This window comes from Tetrahymena thermophila, assembly GCF_000189635.1.
Source record: "Tetrahymena thermophila SB210 genomic scaffold scf_8254650, whole genome shotgun sequence".
In the NCBI taxonomy this organism is placed as follows: domain Eukaryota; phylum Ciliophora; class Oligohymenophorea; order Hymenostomatida; family Tetrahymenidae; genus Tetrahymena; species Tetrahymena thermophila.
In genome coordinates, this window is record NW_002476418.1 from 959066 (window position 1) to 986888 (window position 27823).

At 23.8% G+C, this 27823-nt stretch overlaps 10 protein-coding genes across 10 annotated transcripts; 3 read left to right on the top strand and 7 right to left on the bottom strand. All coding sequences in view use genetic code 6, as the record gives it.

The window, feature by feature from the left end:
- Positions 1–1751: 1751 nt before the first annotated feature.
- On the bottom strand, positions 1752–8755 carry TTHERM_00079390 (50S ribosome-binding GTPase; the record flags this gene model as incomplete). Its single annotated transcript, XM_001015780.3, has 2 exons — positions 1752–2332; positions 6985–8755. The coding sequence occupies 2 exons, from the start codon at positions 8753–8755 to the stop codon at positions 1752–1754; spliced, it is 2352 nt and encodes a 783-aa protein (XP_001015780.2).
- Positions 8756–9669: 914 nt separating this feature from the next.
- Positions 9670–12318, bottom strand: TTHERM_00079410 (50S ribosome-binding GTPase; the record flags this gene model as incomplete). Its single annotated transcript, XM_001015782.2, has 2 exons — positions 9670–12022; positions 12092–12318. The coding sequence occupies 2 exons, from the start codon at positions 12316–12318 to the stop codon at positions 9670–9672; spliced, it is 2580 nt and encodes an 859-aa protein (XP_001015782.2).
- A 1122-nt stretch (positions 12319–13440) lies between these two features.
- TTHERM_00079420 (50S ribosome-binding GTPase) lies at positions 13441–15759 on the bottom strand (the record flags this gene model as incomplete). The annotated part of the gene is made up of 1 exon (XM_001015783.3): positions 13441–15759. One exon carries the CDS (start codon positions 15757–15759, stop codon positions 13441–13443), a length of 2319 nt encoding a protein of 772 aa, XP_001015783.2.
- A 2477-nt stretch (positions 15760–18236) lies between these two features.
- Positions 18237–20540, bottom strand: TTHERM_00079430 (50S ribosome-binding GTPase; the record flags this gene model as incomplete). The annotated part of the gene is made up of 1 exon (XM_001015784.2): positions 18237–20540. One exon carries the CDS (start codon positions 20538–20540, stop codon positions 18237–18239), a length of 2304 nt encoding a protein of 767 aa, XP_001015784.2.
- A 12-nt stretch (positions 20541–20552) lies between these two features.
- On the bottom strand, positions 20553–21250 carry TTHERM_000079454 (hypothetical protein; the record flags this gene model as incomplete). Its single annotated transcript, XM_012797577.1, has 2 exons — positions 20553–20628; positions 21021–21250. The coding sequence occupies 2 exons, from the start codon at positions 21248–21250 to the stop codon at positions 20553–20555; spliced, it is 306 nt and encodes a 101-aa protein (XP_012653031.1).
- Positions 21251–22168: 918 nt separating this feature from the next.
- On the bottom strand, positions 22169–22573 carry TTHERM_000079455 (hypothetical protein; the record flags this gene model as incomplete). The annotated part of the gene is made up of 1 exon (XM_012797578.1): positions 22169–22573. The coding sequence occupies one exon, from the start codon at positions 22571–22573 to the stop codon at positions 22169–22171; it is 405 nt and encodes a 134-aa protein (XP_012653032.1).
- A 156-nt stretch (positions 22574–22729) lies between these two features.
- TTHERM_000079456 (hypothetical protein) lies at positions 22730–23168 on the bottom strand (the record flags this gene model as incomplete). The annotated part of the gene is made up of 3 exons (XM_012797579.1): positions 22730–22752; positions 22827–22914; positions 22974–23168. The coding sequence occupies 3 exons, from the start codon at positions 23166–23168 to the stop codon at positions 22730–22732; spliced, it is 306 nt and encodes a 101-aa protein (XP_012653033.1).
- Positions 23169–23181: 13 nt separating this feature from the next.
- Positions 23182–23574, top strand: TTHERM_000079457 (transmembrane protein, putative; the record flags this gene model as incomplete). The annotated part of the gene is made up of 1 exon (XM_012797580.1): positions 23182–23574. One exon carries the CDS (start codon positions 23182–23184, stop codon positions 23572–23574), a length of 393 nt encoding a protein of 130 aa, XP_012653034.1.
- A 2253-nt stretch (positions 23575–25827) lies between these two features.
- Positions 25828–26280, top strand: TTHERM_000079458 (transmembrane protein, putative; the record flags this gene model as incomplete). The annotated part of the gene is made up of 1 exon (XM_012797581.1): positions 25828–26280. The coding sequence occupies one exon, from the start codon at positions 25828–25830 to the stop codon at positions 26278–26280; it is 453 nt and encodes a 150-aa protein (XP_012653035.1).
- Positions 26281–26765: 485 nt separating this feature from the next.
- On the top strand, positions 26766–27725 carry TTHERM_000079459 (papain family cysteine protease; the record flags this gene model as incomplete). The annotated part of the gene is made up of 1 exon (XM_012797582.1): positions 26766–27725. The coding sequence occupies one exon, from the start codon at positions 26766–26768 to the stop codon at positions 27723–27725; it is 960 nt and encodes a 319-aa protein (XP_012653036.1).
- Positions 27726–27823: the final 98 nt, after the last annotated feature.

A 27823-nucleotide genomic window follows, 5' to 3' on the forward strand; every position in this document is an offset into this window, starting at 1 on the left:
TTAATTATTCATTTATCTATTAAAAACTTTATTGAAAAAACCTCAACTCAAAAGGGATTACTAAATTATTTTGTGATTTGCTTAATTGATGAATAAAAAATATTTATTGGATTTTATCTATTTTAACAATAGTATTTAATTTATAATATATTTCTCATCTTTTTTCTAAAGATAATTATGGTTAATATCATATGTTTAGGTATATATATACATACATGCATTTATATATTAGTATACATGCCATATATTTCCTATATTAAGAATTATTATATCAGCTACTCTACTATAACCATCTAGTAATATTTTTAAAAGCTTTTAGATCTTTTAAAAAAAATAATTTGATATTTATATTTGAAAAAAAACATGTATGGATTTTAAACAAAACATTAATTTTTCAAGTAAAATAATTATAATAGAATTAAATATTTTTATTTTTTTTCACAAGAGAAATATTTAATTTTCTATAACTTTATTAGATAGTTTTAATACATACTCCTTAAAATAAAAAATTGAACAATTTAATTAGTTATTAAATTTTTTATTGAAAAAATTAAATAAAATATTGTAAAAATATTATTTTACATTACTATATCAATTTATTTATTATGAATTAATTTTTATGTATGTTGCTTATATTATTAGTGATTTCTATCACTTATTTATTATTCGTGTTTAATTGATCTTAGAATATATTGTGATTAAATTTTTTTGATTTGAAAATTTACTTGTTTTGATTGATAGATATGATATTAGTCTCGTCATCAAAGTTTATTGTAATTAATTATCTACATTAATTAGTTGATCATGCTGAGTAGATATTTTGTTTATCTGCTGGATGATAAATATTAGAGCTGATAATGCTAGTTATACTAACTTATACTTAATTTTAATTGGTCTAATAATTCAAACAAAATTTATAAAACTCTTCTTAATTACTTTTACACTGTTAAATTGCTTATAACATGAATTCTGAGATTTTTAAATTGTAGATAAGAATAAACATACTTAAAGGCTTAATTTAAAAAACTTAAATTTATAAGAATTCATTTTTTATTACCAGGTGAGTATTTATGACAAATAAATATTTTAATTACAAAAAAATCAAAATATATAATAAAATTAAAGTAAAATAAAATCAAATAATATTTTGAATGCTAAATTATAATTTATTTATTAAATTTTTCTATTAAAGTTATTATTATTTAAATCTAAGTAGAAAGTTAGTAAATATTAGGAATAAAAATACTAAATTAAGAATATAATCAAGAACTTTTCTTTGAAAACCTCGCCTGTTTTGGACAAAAGACGATGACTAAGGTTGGAGGGAATACTGTAATTAATATATCTAACAAAAATCTACCCAACTAAGTTCTTTGTATTTTTTCAAGCATTTATTTGAATTCTTTTCTAATAATTAAAAGATTATTATCGATCCCACATTACTTATTATAATTTCTAAATATCACTATTATCATCTTTTTTTCTAATAAATTTATCATATAATTTTTTAAATGTATATAACCGTCATCATGCTTAATACAAATTTTTTTGTTTTATATATTATTAATTTGTAAAAAACGTTTAAAAATATTTTAGTGTAGTAATAATAATAGAATATTTAAAATAATATGAATAATATGTTCAATATCATTTTATAAATTTGATTGATTTACAATTTATATTAATTTGAACTTGTGACATAATTATTAAATAGAAATAAATTCAAATTATTTAAATATATGTATTTTAATTCATTATGATTATTACACATGCTTTATTAGTTCTCTAAAGCTAAAGTTTGTTTTATCAGGATATTTCAGATTTTTTATATTGAGGGACTAATTTTAAATTCCTTTGTCTCCATTTTCTGCTCTACCACGGAATTGAGGTCCATCTATAAATCCATTACCATTCATAGCCATATATGTACTCACTAATCCTTGAACGGTAGATAGAGTTATACCAACTGGCAAGGCAATAAATCTTGCTAATGTCACTATACCTGCTGAAACTGCAGCTTCTCCAGAAGCTAAACTAGTAATTGCTATAGCTCCGTTAACATAATAGTTTGCTGCAGTGCCTTCATATTCTTTTAATTTATCAATAAAATCATTTGTTTTATTTTATTTAAATTCACTCATTTTTGATGCAATTCCTCTTAATCTGGGACAAATAAATTCATCTTTATAAATTCCATTAGCATTTTCTCCCCCTTCTCCTCCATATCCAGCTTGACCACATTTACCATCTATTCCTTTAAGTTCCACCCTTTTTATTTCTTGGATAAGGGAGCTGTGAATTTAGTTCTCATTCCAAGAAACAATCTTAAAACCTCCATGATTTCCTTAAAAACCACCAGATCCTCCTTTTCCACCATTTCCTCCTTTAAATCCTTTTTCACCTCTTGATTAATAATAAAGCAAATATTATTTGTTTAAGGAAAGTATATCTTTACAAGCACCTGTTATTTCCTATACAAAATGTAAATAGCATTCATTTCTCTAAGAAATACCTAACAGATCACCACTCTTACCTTTTCCTCCTTTCCCCCCATTTCCTCCATTTTAGCCATCATATCCTTAACCACCACTTACATCTACTTTTAAAATGTTTTTATTTTTAGAGATTATCCCTGAGACATTTTCAATAGACAATAAAAAGTAACCTCCATTTTCACCAGGATTTCCAGGTAAACCATCTTCTCCCTCTTTTCCATCTTACTGGTCTTTCCCATCCTCACCATTTTTTGCAGATTTTTATTTAAATTAATAATTGATATTATTATTTCTTTGTCCTGAAAGGTCTATTTTTTCAGCATACTAGGAGATGATAAATTTTTTACATTTCAAAGCTAGCTACCCTCCATGAAAAGAAAATGACTTTGAATCGAAAATAAATGCATGCTCTATTATTAAAATTAATTTTTTTAAGTTAGAGCTGCTATATTTTTTAAGAATCTTTTCATCCATTTCAGAGCTGTGTAAATAAAATGCTTTCAAGGTTAAAGTTTATCCATCAAGTTATTCGAAAGTTTAATTTGTTATTTGATCAATAAATTTAATCTTATTTAAATCAAATTAATCTTTAAAATCTTGCTAAAGATTGTTATACATGTCTAGAAACAGATGGAGTTTCTCTAATTCATTTATTTTCTGAGGGCTACATTAAATTTAGTGAAGCAAAGCTTTGTAGTTTTCAAATTTAGTAAGGTTTTATCTTTCCTGCTACAGTTTTTAAGTTTTTGATTCTTGTTTAAGCTCAGCTTCTTCAACTATTTTAGTAATTAAATAGTTAAAAATCAGCTTATTTGTTTCTTCTTTCAATGCTTAAAAACAATCAAATTTTTCTTTCACAAATACTTTCACTTAAGCATCCAATTAGTGCTAAGTATTTAATTCTACTTTATTTACAGATTGAATTTTGTCTTTCAAAATATGAAGGATGGTATCTTTCTCAGCTTTAACAATATTACATTCATTTTTAGAACCAGGTTTTGAAAAGGTTAAAAAATTATTTTTATTAACAGACTCGAAGAATTGTTAAACTCTGGTAAAATTGCCTTAGCTCTTCTAATCGCCTTAGTTATACATCAAATTTTTCAAAAAATCTTCTCTCAACTATTAAATATTGTCTTAATAATCTTCTGAATCTAATTAATATGGACGAACTTTTGAGAATATGACAAGGACAGAATCTTAAAAACTTTCAATATTTTAGAATAGTTGAAATAATTCCTCCATTAGTATACGAATTTCTTAGCCTCTTTTTGAATTTAGATCTGGCTCACTGACCAAAAATATGAACTTAAATTGTTTTTATTGATTACCCTCTTACTTAAAATATGAGTGTAATTTATAAAGATTGTTTATCCTGTCTTCAATATCAGTGTCTTAACATCCAGGTGTATCAACTAAATTCATATTGATAGTATTTAAGTAATATTCTTGATAATTTTTTGTTTAAGAATTTTAATCTCCAGAAACTTCAAAGATGATGTTCCTATTTTCGAAAACAAGTTTTTTTTTTTCACAACTAAAATTACTATCACATAAGATATTTAGTAATGAGCTTTTGCCTGATCCTGTCAATCCATACACTAAGGTATAGCATTTATTTGAGTTCATGAGTTCTAAACTTTAAGGAGTAATTATTAATTAGAAAAAACTGTGTTTTTTTTTTCTTTCTTATTTTTTATTATTATTTAATTTAATATAATTTAATTTATATCTCGTTTTTCTTCGATTTATAATTTTTACTCAAGGCATTGCTATTATTTAAAAATCAAAAAATAAATATTCTAATAACTAAGTACCACTAATACATATAAATAATTGGTAGGAAAAGCAAATGCATTGTGTTTAATTATAAATGAAGCTCTCTTTCAAGTATCAATTATCTAAAATTAAATATACCAGTAACAAACTTATTGTTTTAAAAATAGACTGTTTGTATATATATTTATATAATGAATATGATATATCTGTTTGTCTTTGAAGAATGAAGAAATCCCTTCCAACTTAATAAAAAAAAAATAAATATTCTAATATCAAAAAACGGATAGACGCTTTTCAAGTCATACGAATTCACTAAATTAAAATCTATACTTAGCAATTAAGAAAACTTATAGAAAGAAAGACAGGTTCATCTTCCTTTTTGTCAAAGGGAATTAACTTATCTTTCACAGAATATGTCCCTATTTTTAATTTTCTCACTAAAAATTGTATTGATATTAAAAATAGTTTTCTTTTATTCACATGAATGCTAATTGTCATTTCGATCTTTATAACCTTGAATTTAGAAATAAATATTCTAATATCCAAAAATGGATTCAAGTTTTACAAGAGAATTCACTAAATAACCATATAACTACATTTGAAAAATAAAAATAGAAGATTTTTATATTCGTTACTTTATATCATATTTATTTATATTTATTCTATTAAAATATATGCTTAGTATATAACAAAACTCATAAAAATAAAACCATTATCCTTTTCATTTTTGTTGACTATGTAGCTAAATTTAAAAAATAAAAGTGTTTTATTTAACATTCATTTAGAATATTGAATGGATTAATGCTTTTAATTAGAGTTAGAATACAAAAATTTTAATTTTATAGAATATAGAAAGTAGTTAATGGAAAAATTAATTACGTATTTATAATAGAAATGGAAGTGGAGTATATTCCCCATTATCTTTGACAGTTTATGCCTCTATATGGAATTTTATCCCTAAAAAGTTGTATTAATATTTAAAATAATTGCTCTTTTATTCGTCTTAATGTTAATGGTCCTTTGAATTTTTATTAATTAGAATTTAGAAATAAATATTCTAATATCAAAAAACGAACAAGTTTTACATGGGAATTCACTAAATACTCATACAACCATATTTGAAAAAATAAAAATAGATGATTTTATTTTCATTACTTTATGTCATAGATTAAATTTCAAAGATTGATGATAACCAAAGGCAAATCAATCATAATGTAAAAAATCCAAAAAATATTTTTTTAATATTTAAATTTAAAATATAAAAAAAAGGAATAAAATATAGGTATACATACCTTTTTGAAATAATTGCTAAAACTATTATAAAAATATTCTATATATAGAGTTTATTTAACTAAAAAATATGTTAAAAAATAATAAAGAAAGATTTTAAGAAAAACATTAACAAAAATTATCATAAAATAATGAAGGAAAAAATTAATTAATTAAAATGATCAAGCTTTTTTACATCTATTATTTTTTAAATTAGACTCTTTCAAGATTTTTTCAAGACTTGACCATTTTAAAAAACTGAGCTTGGTTTTGCTAGATTGAAGGCTTGCTTTTTGGCTCAAGCTTAAAAGCTTCATAACAGCCCTTAAAATTAGTATATATTAGTGCTCCTACCCCTAATTTCCTTCCAATATTTAATCAAATATAAATAAAAAATGTGGCTTTAATTTGATTTTTTGTTTAGCCTTTAATATATTTAACAAGAGTCTACACATATAAATACTTTTTATTTATTCCAGCATTTATTAGAGTTCTTTTTTTGTAATTAAAGGATTATCTCACATTCTTTTTAATAATTTCAAAATATCATTAAAATCTAATGCTTTCTTTTATAAAAAAGTTATCCTATTTTTTTTAAATATTTTAAATCATAATCATTCTTTATTCAAATTTCTTTTATTTATAAATTCTTCAATAAAAAAATATTTTTTATTTTCAAAGAAAATAAGAATAACCATAATACGTTATCAATTGGTAAAAAAAATTTTTTAAATATTTTAATGTAGTTAAAATAATACCATATATATTTAAGATAATATGAATAAGCTAAATACTAGTATAGTATAAATTTGTTTGACAACTTATTCGTTTGTATTTGCGACATAATCATCAAATAAATATAAATTCAAATTTATTTTGATATATGTATTTCAATTCATTTTTATTAACGCTTTTAGTTCACTAAAGCCAATGCTAGTATCAGGATCTTTAAGATTTTTTTTATTGAGGGAGTTATTTTAAATTCCTTTATCACCTTAATCTGCTTGTCCATAATATTATGGTTCTTTTATAAATTCAGAATTTTATGTAGCCATAAAAGCACTCATTATTCCTTGAATTATCCCAACTGGCAAGGCAACAAATCTTGCTAAGCTCACCACACCTGCTGTAACTGCAGCTTCTCCAACAGCTAAACTCCAAGCTACTGTTGTAGCTCCGCTTAAAGCCACATTTCCTACATCAACTAAATCATTATTATTTTAGGATTTCTCTTCTTTTAATTTTTTCATTTCATTTGTTATTCCTCTTAATGTGGGTAAAAAATATTCATCTTTATAAACTCCAAAAGCATTTTCCCCCCCTTCTCCTCCAGGACCAGCTTGACCACATTTTCCATCTTCGCCTTTAAGTCCCTCTCTTTTTATTTCTTAGATAAGTAAACTCTGGATTTAGCTCTCATTCCATGAAATAATCTAAAAACCTCCATGATTTCCTTAAAAACCACCAGATCCTCCTTTTCCACCATTCCCTCCATTAAATCCTTTTTAACCTTAAGATTCATAAAAAAACGCATATTGTTTGTTTAATGAAAGAACATTTTTAAGAATTCCTGTTTCATCTGCTACATATTTCAAATAGGATTGGTTTCTCTATTAAATACCTTCCAAATCACCATTTTATCCTTTTCCTCCTTTTCCACCATTACCTCCATTTTAGCCATCATATCCTTAACCTCCACTTACATCTACTTATAAAATGTTATTATTTTTAGAGATTATTCCTGAGATATTTTCAATAGACATTAAAAAGTAACCTCCATTTTCACCAGGATTTCCAGGTAAACCGTCTTCTCCGTCTTCCCCATTTTACTGATCTCTCCCATCCTCACCATTTTTTGCAGAATTTTATTTAAATTGATAATTGATATCATTATTCCTCTGTCCTGATAAGTCTATCTTTTGAGCAAACTCGGAGATGATAAATTTTTTGCATCTCAAAGCTAACTACCCTCCATGAAAAGAAAATAACTTTGAATCAAAAATAAATGCATGCTCTACGATTATTATTAATTTTTTTAAGTTAGAGTTGCTGTAATTTTTAAGAATTACATCCATTTCAGAGCTGTGTAAATAAAATGCTTTCAAGGTTAAAGTCTATCCATCAAGTTATTTAAAAATTTAATTTGTTATTTGATCAATAAATTTAATCTCATCATTTAAATTAAATTTTTCTTTAGGACATATCTCAATAGTGTTATATTTTAGTAAATTGTCATAGAGTTCCTCTAATTCCTTTCTTTTCTGAGGACAACAATTTATTTTTTCAAGCCAATCCTTATAACATTTAAATTCTTAAATTTCTTATTTTATCTGCTTCAGCTGTTGAGTTTTTAATTCTTGTTTATTCTCAGCTTCTTCAATTACTTCTTTAACTAAATAATCAAAAATCAGTTTATTTGTTTCATTTTTCAATTGTTAAAATTGATCAAATTTTTATTTCATAAATCCTTTCACTTAATGATCCAGTTTGTGTTCAGTATTTAATTCTATTTTGTTAACAGATTGAATTTTGTCTTTCAAAATATGAAGAATAGCATCTCTCTCAGTTTTTACAATATTACATTCTTTTGTAGTATGAGGATTTGAAAAAGTTAAAAAATTCTATTCAGAAATTGATTCGAAGAATTATAAAATCTTTTTGCTCCTTTAATCGTTTTAGTTATCAGTCAAAATTTTCAGAAAATCTTCTCTCAATTATTAAATTTATTCTTAATAATCTTCTGAATCTAATGAATATGGACGAACTTTTGAGAATACAACAAGGGCAGAATCTTAAAAACTTTCAATATTTTTGAATAATTGAAATAATTCATCCATTAGGATACGAATTTCTTAGCCTCTTATTGCAACTATTTCTGGTTCACTGATCAAAAATATGAACTTAAATTATTTTTGTAGGTTATCCTCTGCCTTAAAGTATGAGTGTAATTTATAAAGATTATTTATCCTCTATAAAATATCAGTGTCTTTGCATCCAGGTGTATCCACAAAATTGATATTTATATTATTCAAGGATTCCTCTTGATAGTTTTATGTTAATGATTTTTAATCTGCTGAAACATCAAAGATTGTTTTATTGAAAGCAAGCTTTTTATTTTTAGAAGTAAAATCCATACCACACAAAACATTTAGTAATGAGCTTTTTCCTGATCCCGTCAATCCATACACTAAGGTATAGCATTTACTTGCCATGATTTCTAAACTTCTAGGAAATAATTTTTAAATAACTATAGATCTTATTGAAAAATAAATATTATTATTATTCTACTTATTTATATATCTATTTAATTTAATTAACAATAGTTATCATTCATTTAATTTTTAAATAATTGTTATATATATACTGTTAATAAAAGAATTAATAATTTTTACAAATTTAAAAAGTTGTCTTTACCTATATAAAACTTGCTCTAATTAATTTATGACAAAACTAAATTTATTGATTTGTATAAATTTTTTAATTTGATTTTATATAAAAAATTTATTTAAATTGTTAAAATAATTTAATATATTTTATTATTATTTTTAAGTTTAAGTAAATTATAAAAATTAAAATATGTAAAATATAAATTACAATATTATTAATTTATAATACAAACTAATAAATTAATTCTTTAGTATTACAAAATTAATTTTGTCAATTTCAAGGATAAAAGAAAAGTATCCGCGATCATATAAAAACAATGCACCCATCTCAATTTTCTTAAATTGAAAATAAAAAATATTAACAATGTAATATTTACTTTAAGCCTATATTAAAAATAAATGTTGATAATCATTAAATAAATTATAATATTTTAAATGTGAATAAATAATAGCTTTAATTTAAAAAAAAATTCAGATTGAATTTAACTATATTTACCATATGACTATATGACTAGAATAATTTACTTATTTATTTGTATTTTTATTAAAATTTTTATAATACATAATCAATTGATATAAAAAAATTTAAAAATATTTTAATTTAGTTAAAATAATACCATATATATATAAACAAGATAATATGAATAAGGTAAATATTATAGTATAAATTTGTTTGACAACTTATTCGTTTGAATTTGCGACATAATATATATCTATTTCAATTCATTTTTATTAACGCTTCATTCAAGTGAACAAAAAACAATGCTAGTATCAGGATCGCTATTTTTTTATATTGTGGGACATTCTCCATCATTACCTTTATCTGCTCTTCCCTTATATTCTGGTTTTGCAACAACTTTAGAATCTTATGCAGCCATAAAAGCACTTGTTACTGCTTGAAAGATCCCAGCTGGCAAGGCAACAAATCTTGCAAGGCTCACCAAACCTACAGAAACTGCAGCTTCTCCAACAGCAATACTCCAAACTGCTGTTGTAGCTCCATTTAAAGCCACATTTCTTACATCAACTAAATCAATATCATTTTAGGATTTCTCTTCTTTTAATTTTTTCATTTCTTTTGTTATTCCTCTTAATGTGGGACAAAAATATTCGTCTGTATAAACTCCAATAACATTTTTCCCCCCTTTTCCTCCAGGACCAGGTTGACCACATATTCCATCTTCGCCTTTAAGTCCCTATGTTTTTATTACTAAGATATGTTTACTCTCGATTTAGCTCTTATTCCATGAAATAATCTTAAAATCTCCAGGATTTCCTTACAAACCGCCAGATCCTCCTTTACCACAATTTCCTCCTTTAAATCCTTTTTGACCTTAAGATTCATAATAAAAAGCATATTCTTTGTTTAATGAAATAATATTTTTAATAACTCCTGTTACATCCACTACATATTTCAAATATTTTTTATCTTTATTTTCAATACCTTTCAAATCACCATTCTTTCCTTTTCCTCCTTTTCCACCATTCCCTCCATTTTAGCCATCATATCCTTTACCTCCACTTACATCTACTGTTATTTTATTATCTTTAGAGATTATTCCTGAGATGTTTTCAATAGACATTAAAAAGGAACCTCCATTTTCACCAGGATCTCCTGGTAAACCATCTTCTCCGTCTTCCCCATCTTATTCTTACCTATCCTCACCATTTTTTCCAGATTATTATTTAAATTAATCATTGATATCTTTATTCCTCTGTCCAGATAGGTCTATCTTTTGAGCAAACTTGGAAATGATAAATTTTTTGCATCTCAAATCTAATGACCCTCCATGAAAAGAAAATAATTATGAATCAAAAATAAATGAGTGCTCTATGATTAAAATTATTTTTTTTAAGTTAGAGCTACTGTATTTTTTAAGAATCTTTTCATACATTTCAGAGCTGTGTAAATAAAATGCTTTCAAGGTTAAAGTCTATCCATCATGTTTTTCGTTAGTTTAATTTATTATTTGATCAATAAATTTAATCTCATTTAAATTAAATTAATCTTTATGACATTTCTCAATAGTGTTATATTTTAGTAAAATGTCATAGAGTTTCTCTAATTCCTATCTTAAATTAGGACAACAATTTATTTTTTCTAGCAAATCCTTATAACATTTAAATTCTTAAATTTCTTATTTTATCTGCTTCAGCTGTTGAGTTTTTTATTCTTGTTTAATCTCAGCTTCTTCAATTATTTCTTTAACTAAATAATCAAAAATCAGTTTATTTGTTTCATCTTTCAATTGTTAAAATTCATCAAATTGTTATTTCATAAATATTTTCACTTAAGCATCCAGTTGGTGTTCAGTATTTAATTCTATTTTGTTTACAGATTGAATTTTGTCTTTCAAACTATGAAGAATAGCATCTCTCTCATCTTTTACAATTTTACATTCTATTTCAGAGTGAGGATTAGAAAAACTTAAATAATTCTTTTCAGGAATTGATTTAAAAAATTTTAAAGTGTTTTAGCTCTTTTCACCATCAATAATTTCAAAAAAGTTTTCTCTCAAATTTTAAATTTAATCTTAATAACCTTCTGAATTTAATGGATATGGACGAACTTTTGAGAATACGACAAGGGCAGAATCTTAAAAAATTTCAATATTTTTGAATAATTGAAATAATTCATCCATTAGGATACTAATTTCTTAGCCTCTTATTGCAACTATTTCTGGCTCGCTTATCAAAAATATGAACTTAAATTATTTTTGTAGGTTACCCTCTGCCTTAAAGTATGAGTGTAATTTATAAAGATTATTTACCCTCTTTTAAAGATTAGTGTCTTTGATTCCAGGTGTATCCACAAAGATCATATTTATACTATTCATATATTTCTCTTGATAGTTTTCTGTTTATGATATTTTGTTTGCAGAAACTTTAAAGATTGTGTCATTGAAAACAAGTTTTTAACTTTTAGAAGTAAATTCCTTACCGCACAAGACATTTAGTAATGAGCTTTTTCCTGATCCCGTCAATCCATAGACTAAGGTATAGCATTCACTTGAGTTCATGAGTTCAAGGAATAATTATTAATAACTATAATTTGTAATTCTTTTTATCCTTTTAATTTAATTTACAGTAGAACTATTCATTTAATTTTTGATAAAAAAAATAATAAAAGAATTTTTTAATTTGATAGAAACCTAAAATTACTTGCAAGAATTAATTTTTGGCAAGATGACTGACTAAATTTATTAATTTGTCTAAATATTTAAATATAATTTTATAAGAAAAAATACATTTAAATTGTTAATAGAATTTAATATGTTTATAATTATTTTTAAGTTAAAGTAATTGATGAGAATTAAAATATTTACAATATTAACTGCAATATATATTTTATTAATTTAAAATACAAACTAAAAAATTAATTCTTTCATATTACAAAATCAATTTTATAAATTTCAAGGATAAAAGAAAAGTAACCACACCACACCACGATCATATAAAAAAAATAATATTTCTTTTGTGAATAAATAATAATTTTAATTTTTAAAAATTCAGAATGAATTTTAATTATATTTACCATATAATTAGAATAATTGACCAATTTAATTTTAGTTTCATTAAAGTTTTTATCCTTAACTTTACTCGCAAAAATTTTACAGTAAAATTTACGACTTAACGGATTGCAAATGAACGGATATTCTACAGTATTTGAATCAATAGATCATATAAACAAATTTTATTTAAAATTTAAACATAAAATAGCACAAAATAAAAATTTATATATTAAATTAACAAACAAACAATGAATTTAAAAACTTAAAAACAAATTATGAATAAAATTATTGTATCCATAATTTCTTTATATATAAATTAACCAATCAATTATTAAATAAAATAACAAAAGCAAAAAAAAAATATATAATTAATTATAAACTAATTAAAAAGTAAATAAATAGCATATTAAATAAAATATAAAAATTATAAATTAAAAATAAAAATATTTTTTATTTAATTTTACAAGTAGCTTGCTATCTATAGAAAAAATACGCCACAAATAGCAATATAAGGATGAAAATTTAAAATTATACCTACTATCAACATAAGTAAATTATTTGGGGTGGTAATTGAGTACAAAAAAAAAAACTTTCTCAAAATATTTAAATAAAAAATCAATTTTATTTGCATTCTAACCTTTAATATACTTAACAAGAGTATACCAAGCTAAGTTCTTTGTATTTATTCCAGAATTTATTAGAGTTCTTTTTTAGCAATTAAAGGATTATCCCTTATTGCTTTTTATAATTTCTAAATATCAACATAATCAAATTCATTATTTCTAATAAAGTTATCATACTTTTTTTAAATAAAATGTTACCATCATAATACTTCTACAAATTTATTTTATTTATAAATTCTAAAAAGGGAAATATTTTGCATTTAAATATTTTAGCTTTTTAATAATAATAATAGCATATTTAAATAATATGAATAAGTTAAATGTTATAGTATAAATTTCGTTTACAACTTATTCATTTGAACTTGTAACATTATTATCAAATAAAATTAAATTCAAATTTATTTAAAAATTTTTATTTTTCTAAATTATTCAAATTTTAGATATATTCAATTATATTTTCATTTTGATCATGATATATAAATCTTTTATTGAGATTGAAATTTCGATTTCCATCCTCACCTTTATTTGCTCTACCATCAGATCTTGGTCCATCAATAAAGCCATTACCAGTTGAAGCACTTATTATACTCGCTAATCCTTGAACAGAAGATACAGCTATCCCAACTGGCAAGGATGCAAGTTTTGCTAAGGTTGTTATACTTGCTTAAGCAGTTGTTGAACCAATCATACTAGATGCAAAAGAAAAATTAGTTTCATCAGTTTATTTTTTATTCATTTCTGATGTTATTCCTCTTATTGTGGGGCAAAAAAATTCATCTTTATAAACTGCAATAAAATTTTATCCTCCTTCTCCTCCTCTGCCAGGGAAACCACATTTTCCATCTTTACCTTTAGGTCTATTATCTTTTATTACTTTGAAAAAGGAATTATAGATTTATTAACCATTCCAAGAAATAATATCAAAATCTCCATGATTTCCTTATTAACCACCAGATCCTCCTTTTCCACCATTTCCTCCTTTTTATCCTGGTTCACCATTTGATTTATAATAAAGAGCATATTCATTGTTGAATGAAAAATATTTTTTAAAACCTTCTGTTATATCTATTACATATGCCAAATAGTATTCTTTTCTTTATTCAACACCATAAAAATCACCATCCTTTCCAGCTCGTCCGTCTCCACCATTTCCTCCATCTTAGCCATCATATCCTTTACCTCCACTTACATCTACTTAAATAGTATTTTTATATTTAGAGATTATTCCTTCCTAATTTTCAATACACAATAAAAAGCAACCTCCATTCTCACCAGGATCTCCAGGTAAGCCATCTTAACCGTCTTCCCCCTTCCCACTAGTATTTGGTCTATATTTAAATTTACTTTTGATATACTCATATCTTTTTCCTGAAAGGTCTAACATTTTAGCTTATTTTGCTATGATAAATTTTTTGCATTTCAAGGCTAGCTACCCTCCTCTAAAAGAAAATTCATTTGAATCGAAAATAAATGCGTGCTCTATTTTTATAATTATTTTTTTTAAATTATTCCCTCTGTATTAAGGAAGGATTTCTTAATCCATATAAGAGCTGTGTAAATAAAATGCTTTCAAAGTTAAAGTCTATGTCTCTTTATTAAAATCTATGGAAGGTTTCTATATTATTGTATTAATAAATTGAGTAGAAAAAGAATTTAAATTTTTTTTATAGTGATTATCCTCCTCAATATCATTATACTTATTTACAATGCTGTAGAGGGACTATAAATTATCTATTATATAACTATTAAATTGAATTAATTTAAGTTATTTAATATAATTTTCTAAGATTTAAAGTTATTATTTTTTCTCTTCAAGTAATGTTTATTTTTATTTCTGTGTAATTTCAGCATTCTCAACTATTGTAGTTATTAAATTTTAAAGAATCAGTTAATCTGTTCTATTAATTTACATCAACTCTCGAATTTTATCGAATTTTTCTTATATGAATATTTTCACATAACTATCTAATTTGTGTTGAGTATTTAATAATACTTTATTTACAGATTAAATTTTATTTTTCAAAAGATCAAGGATTTTTTCTCTCTCTTTTTCAACAATTTAACAATCATTTTGATCCTGAGGCTCTGAAAAAGTAAAAAAATTCTCTTAAGGAATTTAATTGAAGAAGTTATAACTATTATTTAATATTTCTCCTTACCTATTTTCAATTAAATCTTTCAGAAAATCTCTTCTCAATCTTTAAATTTAATTTTAATGTCCTTTTGAATGTACTTCATATGGACGAACTCTTGAGAATACAACAAGGGTAGAATTAGTAAAATCTTCAAAATTTTTGAATAATTGAAATAACTCTTTCATTAACAAACGAAGACCTTGGCCTCTGTTTGCCTTTATTTCTCCATCAGTGAACAAAAATATAAACTTAAATTATCTTTCATATTACTATTTAAAATAATTTTTTAATTTATAAAGATTTTCTATCCTCTCTATAGGATCAGTGTCTTAACATCCAGGTGTATCAACTAAATACATATTCGATCCTTTCAATTTTTCCTCTTGATATAGTTTTGTTTCAGACTATGTTTCACTACTAACTTTAAAGATTGTACCTTCTTAGAAAATAAGATCACCATCATCAGAAGTACTAAATTTCTTACCATATAAGATATTTAGTAATGTACTTTTTCCTGATCCCGTCGATCCAAAGACTGTGGTATAGCAGATTGAGTTCATGAGCTATAAGCTTCAAGGTATAATTATTATATATAAATAACAATAGGTCTTGTTGAAAAACAATATTTTTTTTTCTTCTTTTTTATTTATATTTAATTTAATTATATTTAATTAAAAAGGTTCCTCTTCATTTTTATTAAAAAAATAAAAGTGTTTTATTTTGAAGAGAATTTACAAGGTCGTTTTTAGATCAGTAGAGGTAAAAAAAACAACTATCTTGCCAATCTTTTCATCTCCAAATATTTCCCTATAAGGGCTACATTTTCAGATTTTTTTTAACAAATAAAAATTGTATTTTTAAAATATACCAATTGTATCTTTTTGTAAGGTCCACATTACTAAAACTCCCCCCACTGAATGAGTTAAACTAAGCAAATTTTAAAAAATACATTGGAGATTCACAAGGCTTAAATTTTCACAAAATACGTAAACAGAAAGAAATAATTTAAATTGGTGACTTAATTATCAAATAAAATTTATTTAAATTTTATATGAATGTAATTCATTTTGATTTATGCACTTTTAGTTCAATAAATGTTTGTTTTATAAAGATAGGGAATTCGTTTTCCAGAGTATTTTCTTCCTTCACTTCCACTGCCAAATTTATTAAATTTTTCATTTTAGCATTTAAGTTCCTCTCTTCTTATATCTAATTTAAAAGAGCTGTGAATTTGATGCTGGTCCCAAAAAATAAACTAAAAACCTACATGATTTCCTTAAAAACAAGCAGATCCTCCTAATCCAGCATATTCTCTTTTAAATCATTTTTAATCTTTTGATTCATAAATAAGAGCCAATTATTTGCATAATAAATAACTATTTTTTAAGGCTCCTGCTATATTCACTTCATAACTCAAATATCATTTGTTTCTTAGTAATACTAAATATAATAATTCTACTCATTTGGATATTGAATTTTTTGTTTTCTAAAGATAAACGATGATATCTTTCTCAACTTTAAATAGAAATTTCTTAGTCCTGTTTTTGTAAAAAGATCTGCTGAATATTGTACCTCTAATGGCCTTTGTAGAATGAATAAAAGTAATCCTAACATGATCTATAAAAAAAAAATGAATACTCTAATATCTTAAAAATGAAATTTATTTTTCAATGATACGAATTCACTAAATAATCATAGATTATTTTTGAAAAAATAAGAAATAAAGTCATTCTAATGTTTATTTTTGTCTACTTGGAAGTTAACATTAAAAAAATAAAAGTGTTTTATTTAATACTTAATTAGATTATTAAAATGTACGTATGCTTTTAATTGGAATCGGAATAATTTTTTATATTATAGCGGTCAATAAGATAATTAAGCAAGTATTTATAATAGTAATGGAAATGGAGTCTATACCCAATAGTCCTTTACAGAATTTGTCCATATATATTGATAATTTTCCCACTAAAAAATTGTATTGATGTTTAAAATATTGCTCTTTTATTCACAATAATATTAATGATTTTTTAGATTTTTAAAAGTTAAATTAAAAATTAAAGAAGTTTATAAGTGATAGTAATTCACTAAATACTCATATAACCTAACCATATTTGAAAAAATAAGAATTCAAGTTTTTATTTTCATTACTTTATACAATTTTTTATTTATATTTATTCTATTAAAATCTATGCTTTTCATATAAAAAACTCATAGATAGAAATTCTCCTCTTCAATTTTCTTGATTAGGAAGTTAACATTAAAAAAATAAAAGTATTTTATTTAATACTAAATTAAAAAAAATATAAAACATTAAATTTCAAAGATTGATGATAGCCAAAGCTAATCAATCAACCAATTTACTGTAATATTCGATTGACAGAGGAGGAATTAAAATATTGAAATTTAGTTTTTTTAAAAAATAATAATAAAAATATTTTTAATTTAAATTTTACAAGTAGCTTCTTATAAACAGAAAAAATACGCCACAAATAGTAATATATGGATAAAAATTTAACTTTGTAACTACTATCTACATAAGTAAATTATTGGGGGTGGTAATTGAGTACTATAAAAATAAACTTCTCATTATAAAAAGTCAATTTTATTTGCATTCTAACCTTTAATATACTTAAAAAGAGTCTACTCAGATAAGTTCTTTGTATTTATTACTGAATTTATTAGAGTTATTTTCTAGTAGTTAAAGAATTATCCCTTATTACTTTTTATAATTACTAAATAATAATATAATCAAATTCTTTGTTTCTTTCTAATAAAGTTATCATATTTTTTAAATATATCATAATGTTTTATACAAATTTATTTTATTTATAAATAAAATAGGAATAATCATAATAGATTATTAAAACAAGAAAATGTTTAAAAATATTTTAGCTTTTTTATAAAAATAATAGTATATTTAAAATAATATGAATAAGTTAAATATTATAATATAAATTTCTTTTACAACTTATTCATTTGAACTTGTAACATAATTATCAAATAGAATTAAACTCAAATTTAATTAAATATATCTATTTCATGACAAATCAATATCTTTTTTTAGATCATCAGATAAATAACTTTTATCAGGATTTTTCTGGGATCTTGTATTGAGATTGAAATTTCGATTTCCATCCTCACCTTTATTTGCTCTACCATCTGATCTTGGTCCATCAATAAAGCCATTACCAGTTGAAGCACTTATTATACTCGCTAATCCTTGAACAGAAGATATAGCTATCCCAACTGGCAAGGAAGCAAGCTTTGCTAAGGTTGTAAAACCTGTATAAGCTGCTGTTTCTCCAACAACCACAGTTCCTGTACCAATTATACTAGAACTAAGATCTAAATCAGTTTCATCTATTTATTTTTCATTCATTTTTGATCTTATTCCTCTTATTGTGGGGCAAAAAAATTCATCTTTATAAACTGCAATAAAATTTTATCCTCCTTCTCCTCCTCTGCCAGGGAAACCACATTTTCCATCTTTACCTTTAGGTCTTTATTCTTTTATTACTTTGAAAAAGGAATTCTATATATTTTATTTATCTTTCAAAGAATAAATCTAAAAATCTCCATGATTTCCTTAATAACCACCAGATCCTCCTAGTCCACCATTTCCTCCTTTTTATCCTGGTTCACCATTTGATTTATAATAAAGAGCATATTAATTGTTGAATGATAAAATTTTTTTTAAACCTTCTGTTATATCTATTACATATGCCAAATAGTATTCTTTTCTTTATTTAACACCATAAAAATCACCATCCTTTCCAGCTAGTCCGTCTCCACCATTTCCTCCATCTTAGCCATCATATCCTTAACCTCCACTTACATCTACTTAAATAGTATTTTTATATTTAGAGATTATTCCTTCCTAATTTTCAATACACAATAAAAAGCAACCTCCATTCTCACCAGGATTTCCAGGTAAGCCATCTTAGCCGTCCACTCCCTCCTAACTAGTATTTGGTTTTTTTTTAAATTCATAATTGAAATCCTCATCTCTTTTTTTTGAAAGGTCTAATTTTTAAGCTTATTTTGCTATGATAAATTTTTTGCATTTCAAGGCTAGCTACCCTCCTCTAAAAGAAAATTCATTTGAATCGAAAATAAATGCGTGCTCTATTTTTATAATTATTTTTTTTAAATTATTCCCTCTCTATTAAGAAAGGATTTCTTAATCCATATAAGAGCTGTGTAAATAAAATGCTTTCAAAGTTAAAGTCTATGTCTCTTTATTAAAATCTATGGAAGGTTTCTATATTATTGTATTAATAAATTGAGTAGAAAAAGAATTTAAATTTATTTTAAAGTGATTATCCTCCTCAATATCATTATACTTATTTACAATGCTGTAGAGGGACTATAAATTATCTATTATATAACTATTAAATTGAATTAATTTAAGTTATTTAATATAATTTTCTAAGATTTAAAGTTATTATTTTTTCTCTAACAGTAATGTTTATTTTTATTCCTGTGTAATTTCAGCATTCTCAACTATTGTAGTTATTAAATTTTAAAGAATCAGTTAATCTGTTCTATTAATTTACATCAACTCCCGAATTTCATTGAATTTTTCTTATATGAATATTTTCACATAACTATCTAATTTGTGTTGAGTATTTAATTATACTTTATTTACAGATTTAATTTTATATTTCAAAAGATCAAGGGTTTTTTCTCTCTCTTTTTCAACAATTTAACAATCATTTTGATCCTGAGGCTCTGAAAAAGTAAAAAAATTCTCTTAAGGAATTTAATTGAAGAAGTTATAACTATTATTTAATATTTCTTCTTACCTATTATCAATTAAATCTTTCAGAAAATCTCTTCTCAATCTTTAAATTTAATTTTAATGTCCTTTTGAATGTACTTCAAATGGACGAACTCTTGAGAATACAACAAGGGTAGAATTAGTAAAATCTTCAAAATTTTTGAATAATTGAAATAACTCTTTCATTAACAAACGAAGACCTTGGCCTCTGTTTGCCTTTATTTCTCCATCAGTGAACAAAAATATAAACTTAAATTATCTTTCATATTACTATTTAAAATAATTTTTTAATTTATAAAGATTTTCTATCCTCTCTATAGGATCAGTGTCTTAACATCCAGGTGTATCAACTAAATACATATTCGATCCTTTCAATTTTTCCTCTTGATATAGTTTTGTTTCAGACTATGTTTCACTACTAACTGTAAAGATTGTACCTTCTTAGAAAATAAGATCACCATCATCAGAAGTACTAAATTTCTTACCATATAAGATATTTAGTAATGTACTTTTTCCTGATCCCGTCGATCCAAAGACTGTGGTATAGCAGATTGAGTTCATGAGCTCTAAGCTTCAAGGTATAATTATTATATATAAATAACAATAGGTCTTATTGAAAAACAATATTTTTTCTTCTTCTTTTTTATTTCTATTTAAATTAATTATATTTAATTAGAAATATTTCTTTTCATTTTTATAGACTCGGGAGTTTAATTAAAAAAGGGTTTTATTTGATATATTTAAAAAATAAAAGTGTTTTATTTTGATATATTATAAAATTATAAATAGTTTTTTAATGCATTAAAAAAATATAAATGGTTTATTTAAAATACAGATGTTTAGGATAAAGTAACCCATGCCTTTGTGTTATTATTGATTTATAATAATTAAAGCAAATTTTAAAAAAGTTTTTGGAGATTCACAAGGCTTGAATTTTCACAAAATATGTAAAAAGAAAGAAATAATTTAAATTGGTGACTTAATTATCAAATAAAAATTATTTAAATTTTATATGAATATAATTAATTTTGATTTATCCACCTTTAGTTCAATAAATACTTGTTTTATAAAGATAGGGAATTCTTTTTCTAGGAGTATTTTCTCCTCTTCACTTCCACTGCCAAATTTATTAAATTTTTCATTTTAGCATTTAAGTTCCTCTCTTCTTATATCTAATTTAAAAGAGCTGTCAATTTGATACTGGTTCCAAAAAATAATCTAAAAACCTATATGATTTCCTTAAAAACCACCTAATCCTCCTAATCAAGCATATCCTCTATTAAAATCCTTTTTAATATTTTGATTCATAAATAAGAGCCAATAATTTGCTTAATAAATAACTTTCTTTTAAGGCTCCTGCTTTTTTCAATTCATAACTCAAATATCATTTGTTTCTTAGTAATACATTTGGAGATTGAATTTTTTGTTTCAAAATATAAACAATGATATTTTTCTCAACTTTAAATAGAAATTTCTTAGTCCTGTTTTTGTAAAAAGATCTGCTGAATATCCTACCTCTAATGGCCATTGAAGAATGAAAAAAAGTAATCCTAACCTGATCTATTAAAAAAAAAAATGAATACTCTAATATCAAAAATAAGAGATATATTTTTCAAACTAATTCACTAAATAATCATAGAGTATTTTTGAAAAAAATAAGAAATAACTTCATTCTAATCTTTATTTTTGTCTACTTTGAAGTTAACATTAAAAAAAATAAAAGTGTTTTATATTTAATACTTAATTAGATTATTAAATCTATGCTTTTCATATAAAAAACTCATAGAAAGAAATTTTTCTCTTCAATTTTCTTAATTAGGAAGTTAATATTAAAAAAATAAAAGTTCTTCAATTTTCTTAATTAGGAAGTTAATATTAAAAAAATAAAAGTGTTTTATATTTAATACTTAATTAGATTATTAAATCTATGCTTTTCATATAAAAAACTCATAGAAAGAAATTTTTCTCTTCAATTTTCTTAATTAGGAAGTTAATATTAAAAAAATAAAATATAATGCATTAAATTTCAATGACTGATGACAGCCAAAACTAATTAATCAACCAATTTACTGTAATATTTCGAATTCTCGCTCCTCATTTTTTCATCTTGATGATAGATAAGGGAGGAATTAAAGAACATTTTTTAAAGAAAATATTTAAAAATATTAGGGGTCACAAGGCTTAAATTTTCACAAAATAGATGAATTAATAGAAATCATTTAAATTTGTGATATCATTATCAAATATGAATAATTTAAATATATGGATTTAATTTATTTTGATTTATGTCCTTATTTTATTAGTTCACTCAAGCTAAAGTTTATTTTATCAGAATATTTCAGATTTTAAGTATTTATGGAATGATTTTTCCACAATATTTTCTCCCCTTCTCCTCCACACCCTTTACTAAATTTTCCATTTCGTATTTAAGTTCCTCTGTTTTGATTTCTTGGATAAGAGAGCTGTAATTTGGTGTTTATTCCAAGAAATAATCTAAAAAACTTCATGATTTCCTTAAAAACCACCAGATCCACCTTTTCCAGCATACCCTCTTTTAAATCCTTTTAAATATTTTGATTCATAAATAAGAGCATATTATTTGTTTAATAAGAAGCTATCTTTTTAAGGATCCTGTTATATTCACTTCATAACTCAAATAGTACTATTTTCTAAGAAATACTAAATATTTTAATTTTACTTTATTTACAGATTGAATTCTGTGTTTCAAATGATGAAAGATGAAATCTTTCTCAACAGGCAGTGCTCATCGACTCTGATCAAAAATTATAAATAAAACTCTTTCATTCATCTACAACCTAAAATTAAATATACAAATAATAAATTTACCGTGGCAAAAATATCCTCTTTATATAAATTTTTATTATGAATATGCTATTTCTAAAGGCCTTTGAAGAATGAACAAAAGTAGTCCCAACTATTAAAAAAAAAATAAATATTTTAATATAAAAAAATAGTAAATTTTTCAAATGATACGAATTCACTAAATAAGAAAAAATAAGAAATAAAGGAAGTCTACTCTTCATTTTTGTCTACTTGGATGTTAACATTAAAAAAAAAAGTACTTTATTTAATTCTTAATTAATATACTAAAATGTATGTATGCCTTTAATTTAAATAATAGTAAAAATTTTTATATATTATAGCAGTCAACAAAATAATTGAGTGCATATTTATAATAAAAATGGAAGCAGAGTCTATACTCCATAGTCCTTTACAGAATTTGTCCTTTTTGTAAAAAATATTGATATTTAAAATATTGCTCTTTATTCATTCTAATATTAATGACTATTTGTATTTAAAAAAAATAAGAATAGAAGACTTTTATTTTTATTACTTTATATATTTTTATTTATATTTATTCTATAAAAATCTATACTTTTCATATAATAAAATTCATAAAATAAAGTCTTTTCTTCAATTTTGTTTACTAGGAAGTTAACATTAAAAAAATAAAAGCACTTTACTTAATGCTTAATTAAAAAAAATATAAAACATTAAATTTCAAAGATTGATTATACCCAAAGCAAATCAATCAATCAATTAATTTAAAAAGGTCAAATAAATATTCTTTTGATATTCAAATTACCTAAGCATAAGCAGAAAGACAATATGAGTATTCATACCTTTTTGAAATAATTACAAAATTTATTTTAAAAATATTCTATAAATAGAGTTTAGACAATTAACCTTAAATATACTATTCTATTGAATAATTTATTTTAAATTAAAAAAAAAAGTGTTACTCCTAAAGAAATTTAATTATATTTTAATTTACTTAGTTTCAATAGAAAAACTAGATTTTATTGTCTTAATTTACAAATTATAAGCTTACTTCAAATTCAAAAATTTGTTTACATAAATAATAAAGCTATTTAAAAGTAATAAAAATTGAATGTTTTAAATTTACCCCTAATTATTTTTAACAAAAGCATTAAATATTATCAATAAATTATTTTTTAAATCGCTAATATGATTTTAATTTCATTATTTTTAATAAAATTTTGTATAAAAATATTTTCTCAGAATTATTAAAAAATAGACTTTTAATTCATCAGGAAAAACTAAATAATTTGAAAAATAATTTAGAAAGTGTCCTTAAATACTTATATAGATATAAATAAATACAAGAAAGATAAAATATGAATAGATTATTTACTAAATTGAAAGAATATGAATATTTAATTAGCTTTGATTTACATTAAAAGTTTATTTATATTTTTTATAAAAAATATTTATTAAAATATCTTATTCAAAATAAAAATATGATATTTTAAAGCTATTATGAATATGTTTTTATTTGACTATTTAAAATATTTCATTAAGTAACCTTAATAGCGATGAGATGTTATATTATTTATTATTAATTTAAATTTACTTCATAAAAAAAAATTTGAGGATTACATATTTTTCTTTTATTTTTAGCAGGTTTCTGGAAATAAAAGTAATTTATTTTAGTTACATATTAATCAATATTAATAAAGCATGTATTTTTTTTTATATAAGAAATTAAAGTATTTAGATATATGATAAATAGGCTACAAAAAAAAGCAAATATTTTATTCCAATATGTCTGTACTATTTATTTAATAATTATAGATATTTGATTGGTGACTATAAAAAATCTTATACAAAATAATCGCGATTTTTTATTCAGAAAATTTCTAATAATCATTTGCTTTTAATATTTGATTCCTTATTTAGGTTTTTATAGATTGTACAAAAAATGAAATTAAAAGAAATTATTTTCGTTTTCAGTATTTTTATTTTATGTTTTTAAAATCATTTAAAGCATTTTAATATTTTAAAATTGAAAATCATACAAATAAATTTTATTTTCTATTTCATTTTAAAACATAAAGTTATAAAATTAGATAAGAGTGACTCATATTTAAAAACATTGGTGTTTTTAACATAATAAAACTAATTATGAAAGAATTTAGTATTTGCTGGCTGCAAATGCAGATTGAATATTATATTTGCGAATTAATTTGTGAGGTAAATAATTGATTTCTAGAAATGTAGCCACTGCATATAACTAAAAAAAAATAAAATATTTTTAAGATGCTTAAACATACTGCACTGATTCTACTAACTTTTGTATGTTTTATAAAATTCTAAGTCTTAGATATAAAAAAATGATTTTTTTGCTATTTTTGTATTTATTAGGTGTAAAAAATAGATATTCATTAAGTAATTTAGAATATCTGCTTGTTGTTTTAGTATCTAATTGATATCTTAAGATAAATCAATTTAAGCTAATAAAAGAAGTTTATGAATAAGGGTTAAATTTATTTTAAATAGGATTGAATCTAAAATTGCAATGTCAAAAAACTACATGCATACATGCTTTGGTTTGAATTAGATTTAATGCATTAAAAGATAATATAATTTAAATTCAAATGGAATGCTATTTTTAGTTAACAATAAATTTATATTTATTTATTGAAAAGTCAAAATGTTGAAGAAAAAATTGATCATTTTCTGAAAAAATTCACAGGGAAAATAAGATAATGACCTAATAAATAACAAATTTCAAAGATTAATATACTGATTATTTATTAGTCATTCAATTTAATTAAAAAGTAAAAAACTTTTAGTATATAGGTGATGAATATATATGATATTTTAATAACTTGAAATTCATAAATTTCCTAAATGATTCTTTCAAAGTTCTAAAATATTAGAGTAAAATCTAGAAGATAAATAATGGATATCCAGAAGTGTTATCTAATAATTGATATTTCATAGTTTATAAAAGAAATTTATAGTGTTCAATTCTAAAAGGTGTTTGTTAAGTGTTGAGTAAAATAAATTCATCTCGCACCATATGCTAAAGCCTAAAATTTGCATTTATTCATTCAAATATAAGAAAAAGCAGGTAATTAAGCTAGTTAGTTTGTTTGTTTGGTAATTTGCTTGGATCCTTAAGTTAGAGCCTCATTACATTCATTAATACAAACATACAAAATGTTATAAAATAAATAATGAAAAGATTCTCTTATTTCATTCAAATAAATTCTTTTATAATTTTACATGTAAATTTTCATTAAAAAAATTCGCTTTTTTCTGCTCTTTTATTAGCCTTTTTATTATTTATTTTTTAATAAATCTGCTCGTATCTTTTTTTGTTTGCTTTTTTATATATTTAGACAAATTTCATACTTTAAAAACGAGTAAAACCAGTGTTAACTTCATAATAACTAAAACCTGTCTAGATAAATTTGTTGAAATAATATACAGCTTTCAGACTTAAAAGGATAAGCATACGCTGAGAGAATGATTTTAGAGAGATAAGTACTTAAATGGAAATTAATATGAGAGTGTGTTTTAAGTATATTTGAATATGTATGGTAATTTAATGAAAGATTTTTGAAGAGTCTTATAAATTATAAAAGAATACCCTTTTGAAGTATTAGATTGAATGATTAAATAAGAATTAAATCAGCTTGATAAATAGCTAATCAAACTTTGCAATTATACTAAATACTGAAATGAGAAATCAATTATTTTCTCCCCAGAATTTCTTTTATCTGTCTAAATGATTAATTAATTAGACAATGAATATATGAAATTTAATCAGCTTTATGCAAAATTTAATTCAAATTTGCATGACATTTAAAAAGAAGGAAATTTATTGTGAAAGAAAACTATAAAAGAATTTTTTATAAAGACCTTCTGAATATTAAATAGCAGTACTTTCTGAGCTAAATCAACAATAAATAATTAAACAAATAATAAATAATTAAATAAGAATAATAAAGAGAAATGAACAAACTCATCCTCCTCGCCCTCGCTGGTACCGTCCTCTTAGGTGCCACCCTCTTATTGGTCAACCATAAGAGAGTCTCCGATGATGTCCCCATCACCGAAGAAGTCATCCTTAAATGGAAGTAATTCAAGCAAACCTACAACAAGAAGTTCTCTGATCCCGATCAAGAAGTTTACAGAATGGAAGTTTTCGCCTAAAACCTCGAAGTCGTCAAGTAGGATACCACTGGTACCTTCGGTGTTACCCAATTCTTCGATTTAACCGCCCAAGAATTCGCTTCCATCTACCTCACCCTCCAAGTTGAAAATGCTGAAGAAGCTGTCCACGATGCTGAACTCAACGGTGACATTAACTGGGTTACCGCTGGTAAGGTTACTGCTGTTAAGAACTAAGGTTAATGCGGTTCATGTTGGGCTTTCTCCACCACTGGTGCCCTCGAATCTGCTTTGATTGTCGCTGGTCAAGCCACCAACACCATCAATCTCTCTGAATAACAATTGGTTGACTGTTCCACCAGCTACGGTAACCAAGGTTGCAACGGTGGTTTAATGGATAACGCCTTCAAGTACATCAAGGCTAACTAACTCACCACTGAAAGTAACTATCCTTACACTGGCAAGGACGGAAAATGCAACTCAGCTGCCATCAAGGCCCCCTTATACAGTCTTAAGGGTTTCACTGATGTCGCCAAGACCACCTCTGCCCTCCAAGCTGCTATCTAAAAGCAACCCGTCGCCATCGCTGTCGATGCTTCCAAGTGGTCTTACTACACTGGTGGTGTCTTCTCTAACTGCGCTACTCAATTAAACCACGGTGTCCTCTTAGTCGGTATCGTTAACGGTAACTGGTTAGTCAAGAACTCTTGGGGTGCCTCTTGGGGTGAAAACGGTTACATTACCTTAAAGGCTGGTAACACTTGCGGTCTTGCCAACGCTGCTTCTTATCCTACTGAGTGATTTAATAGGATCTAAGTCCAAAACTTATTATAACATTTATGAAAGTATTAAAAAATAATACATGTCTCTTTATATTCGTATCGTATGATACTATATAA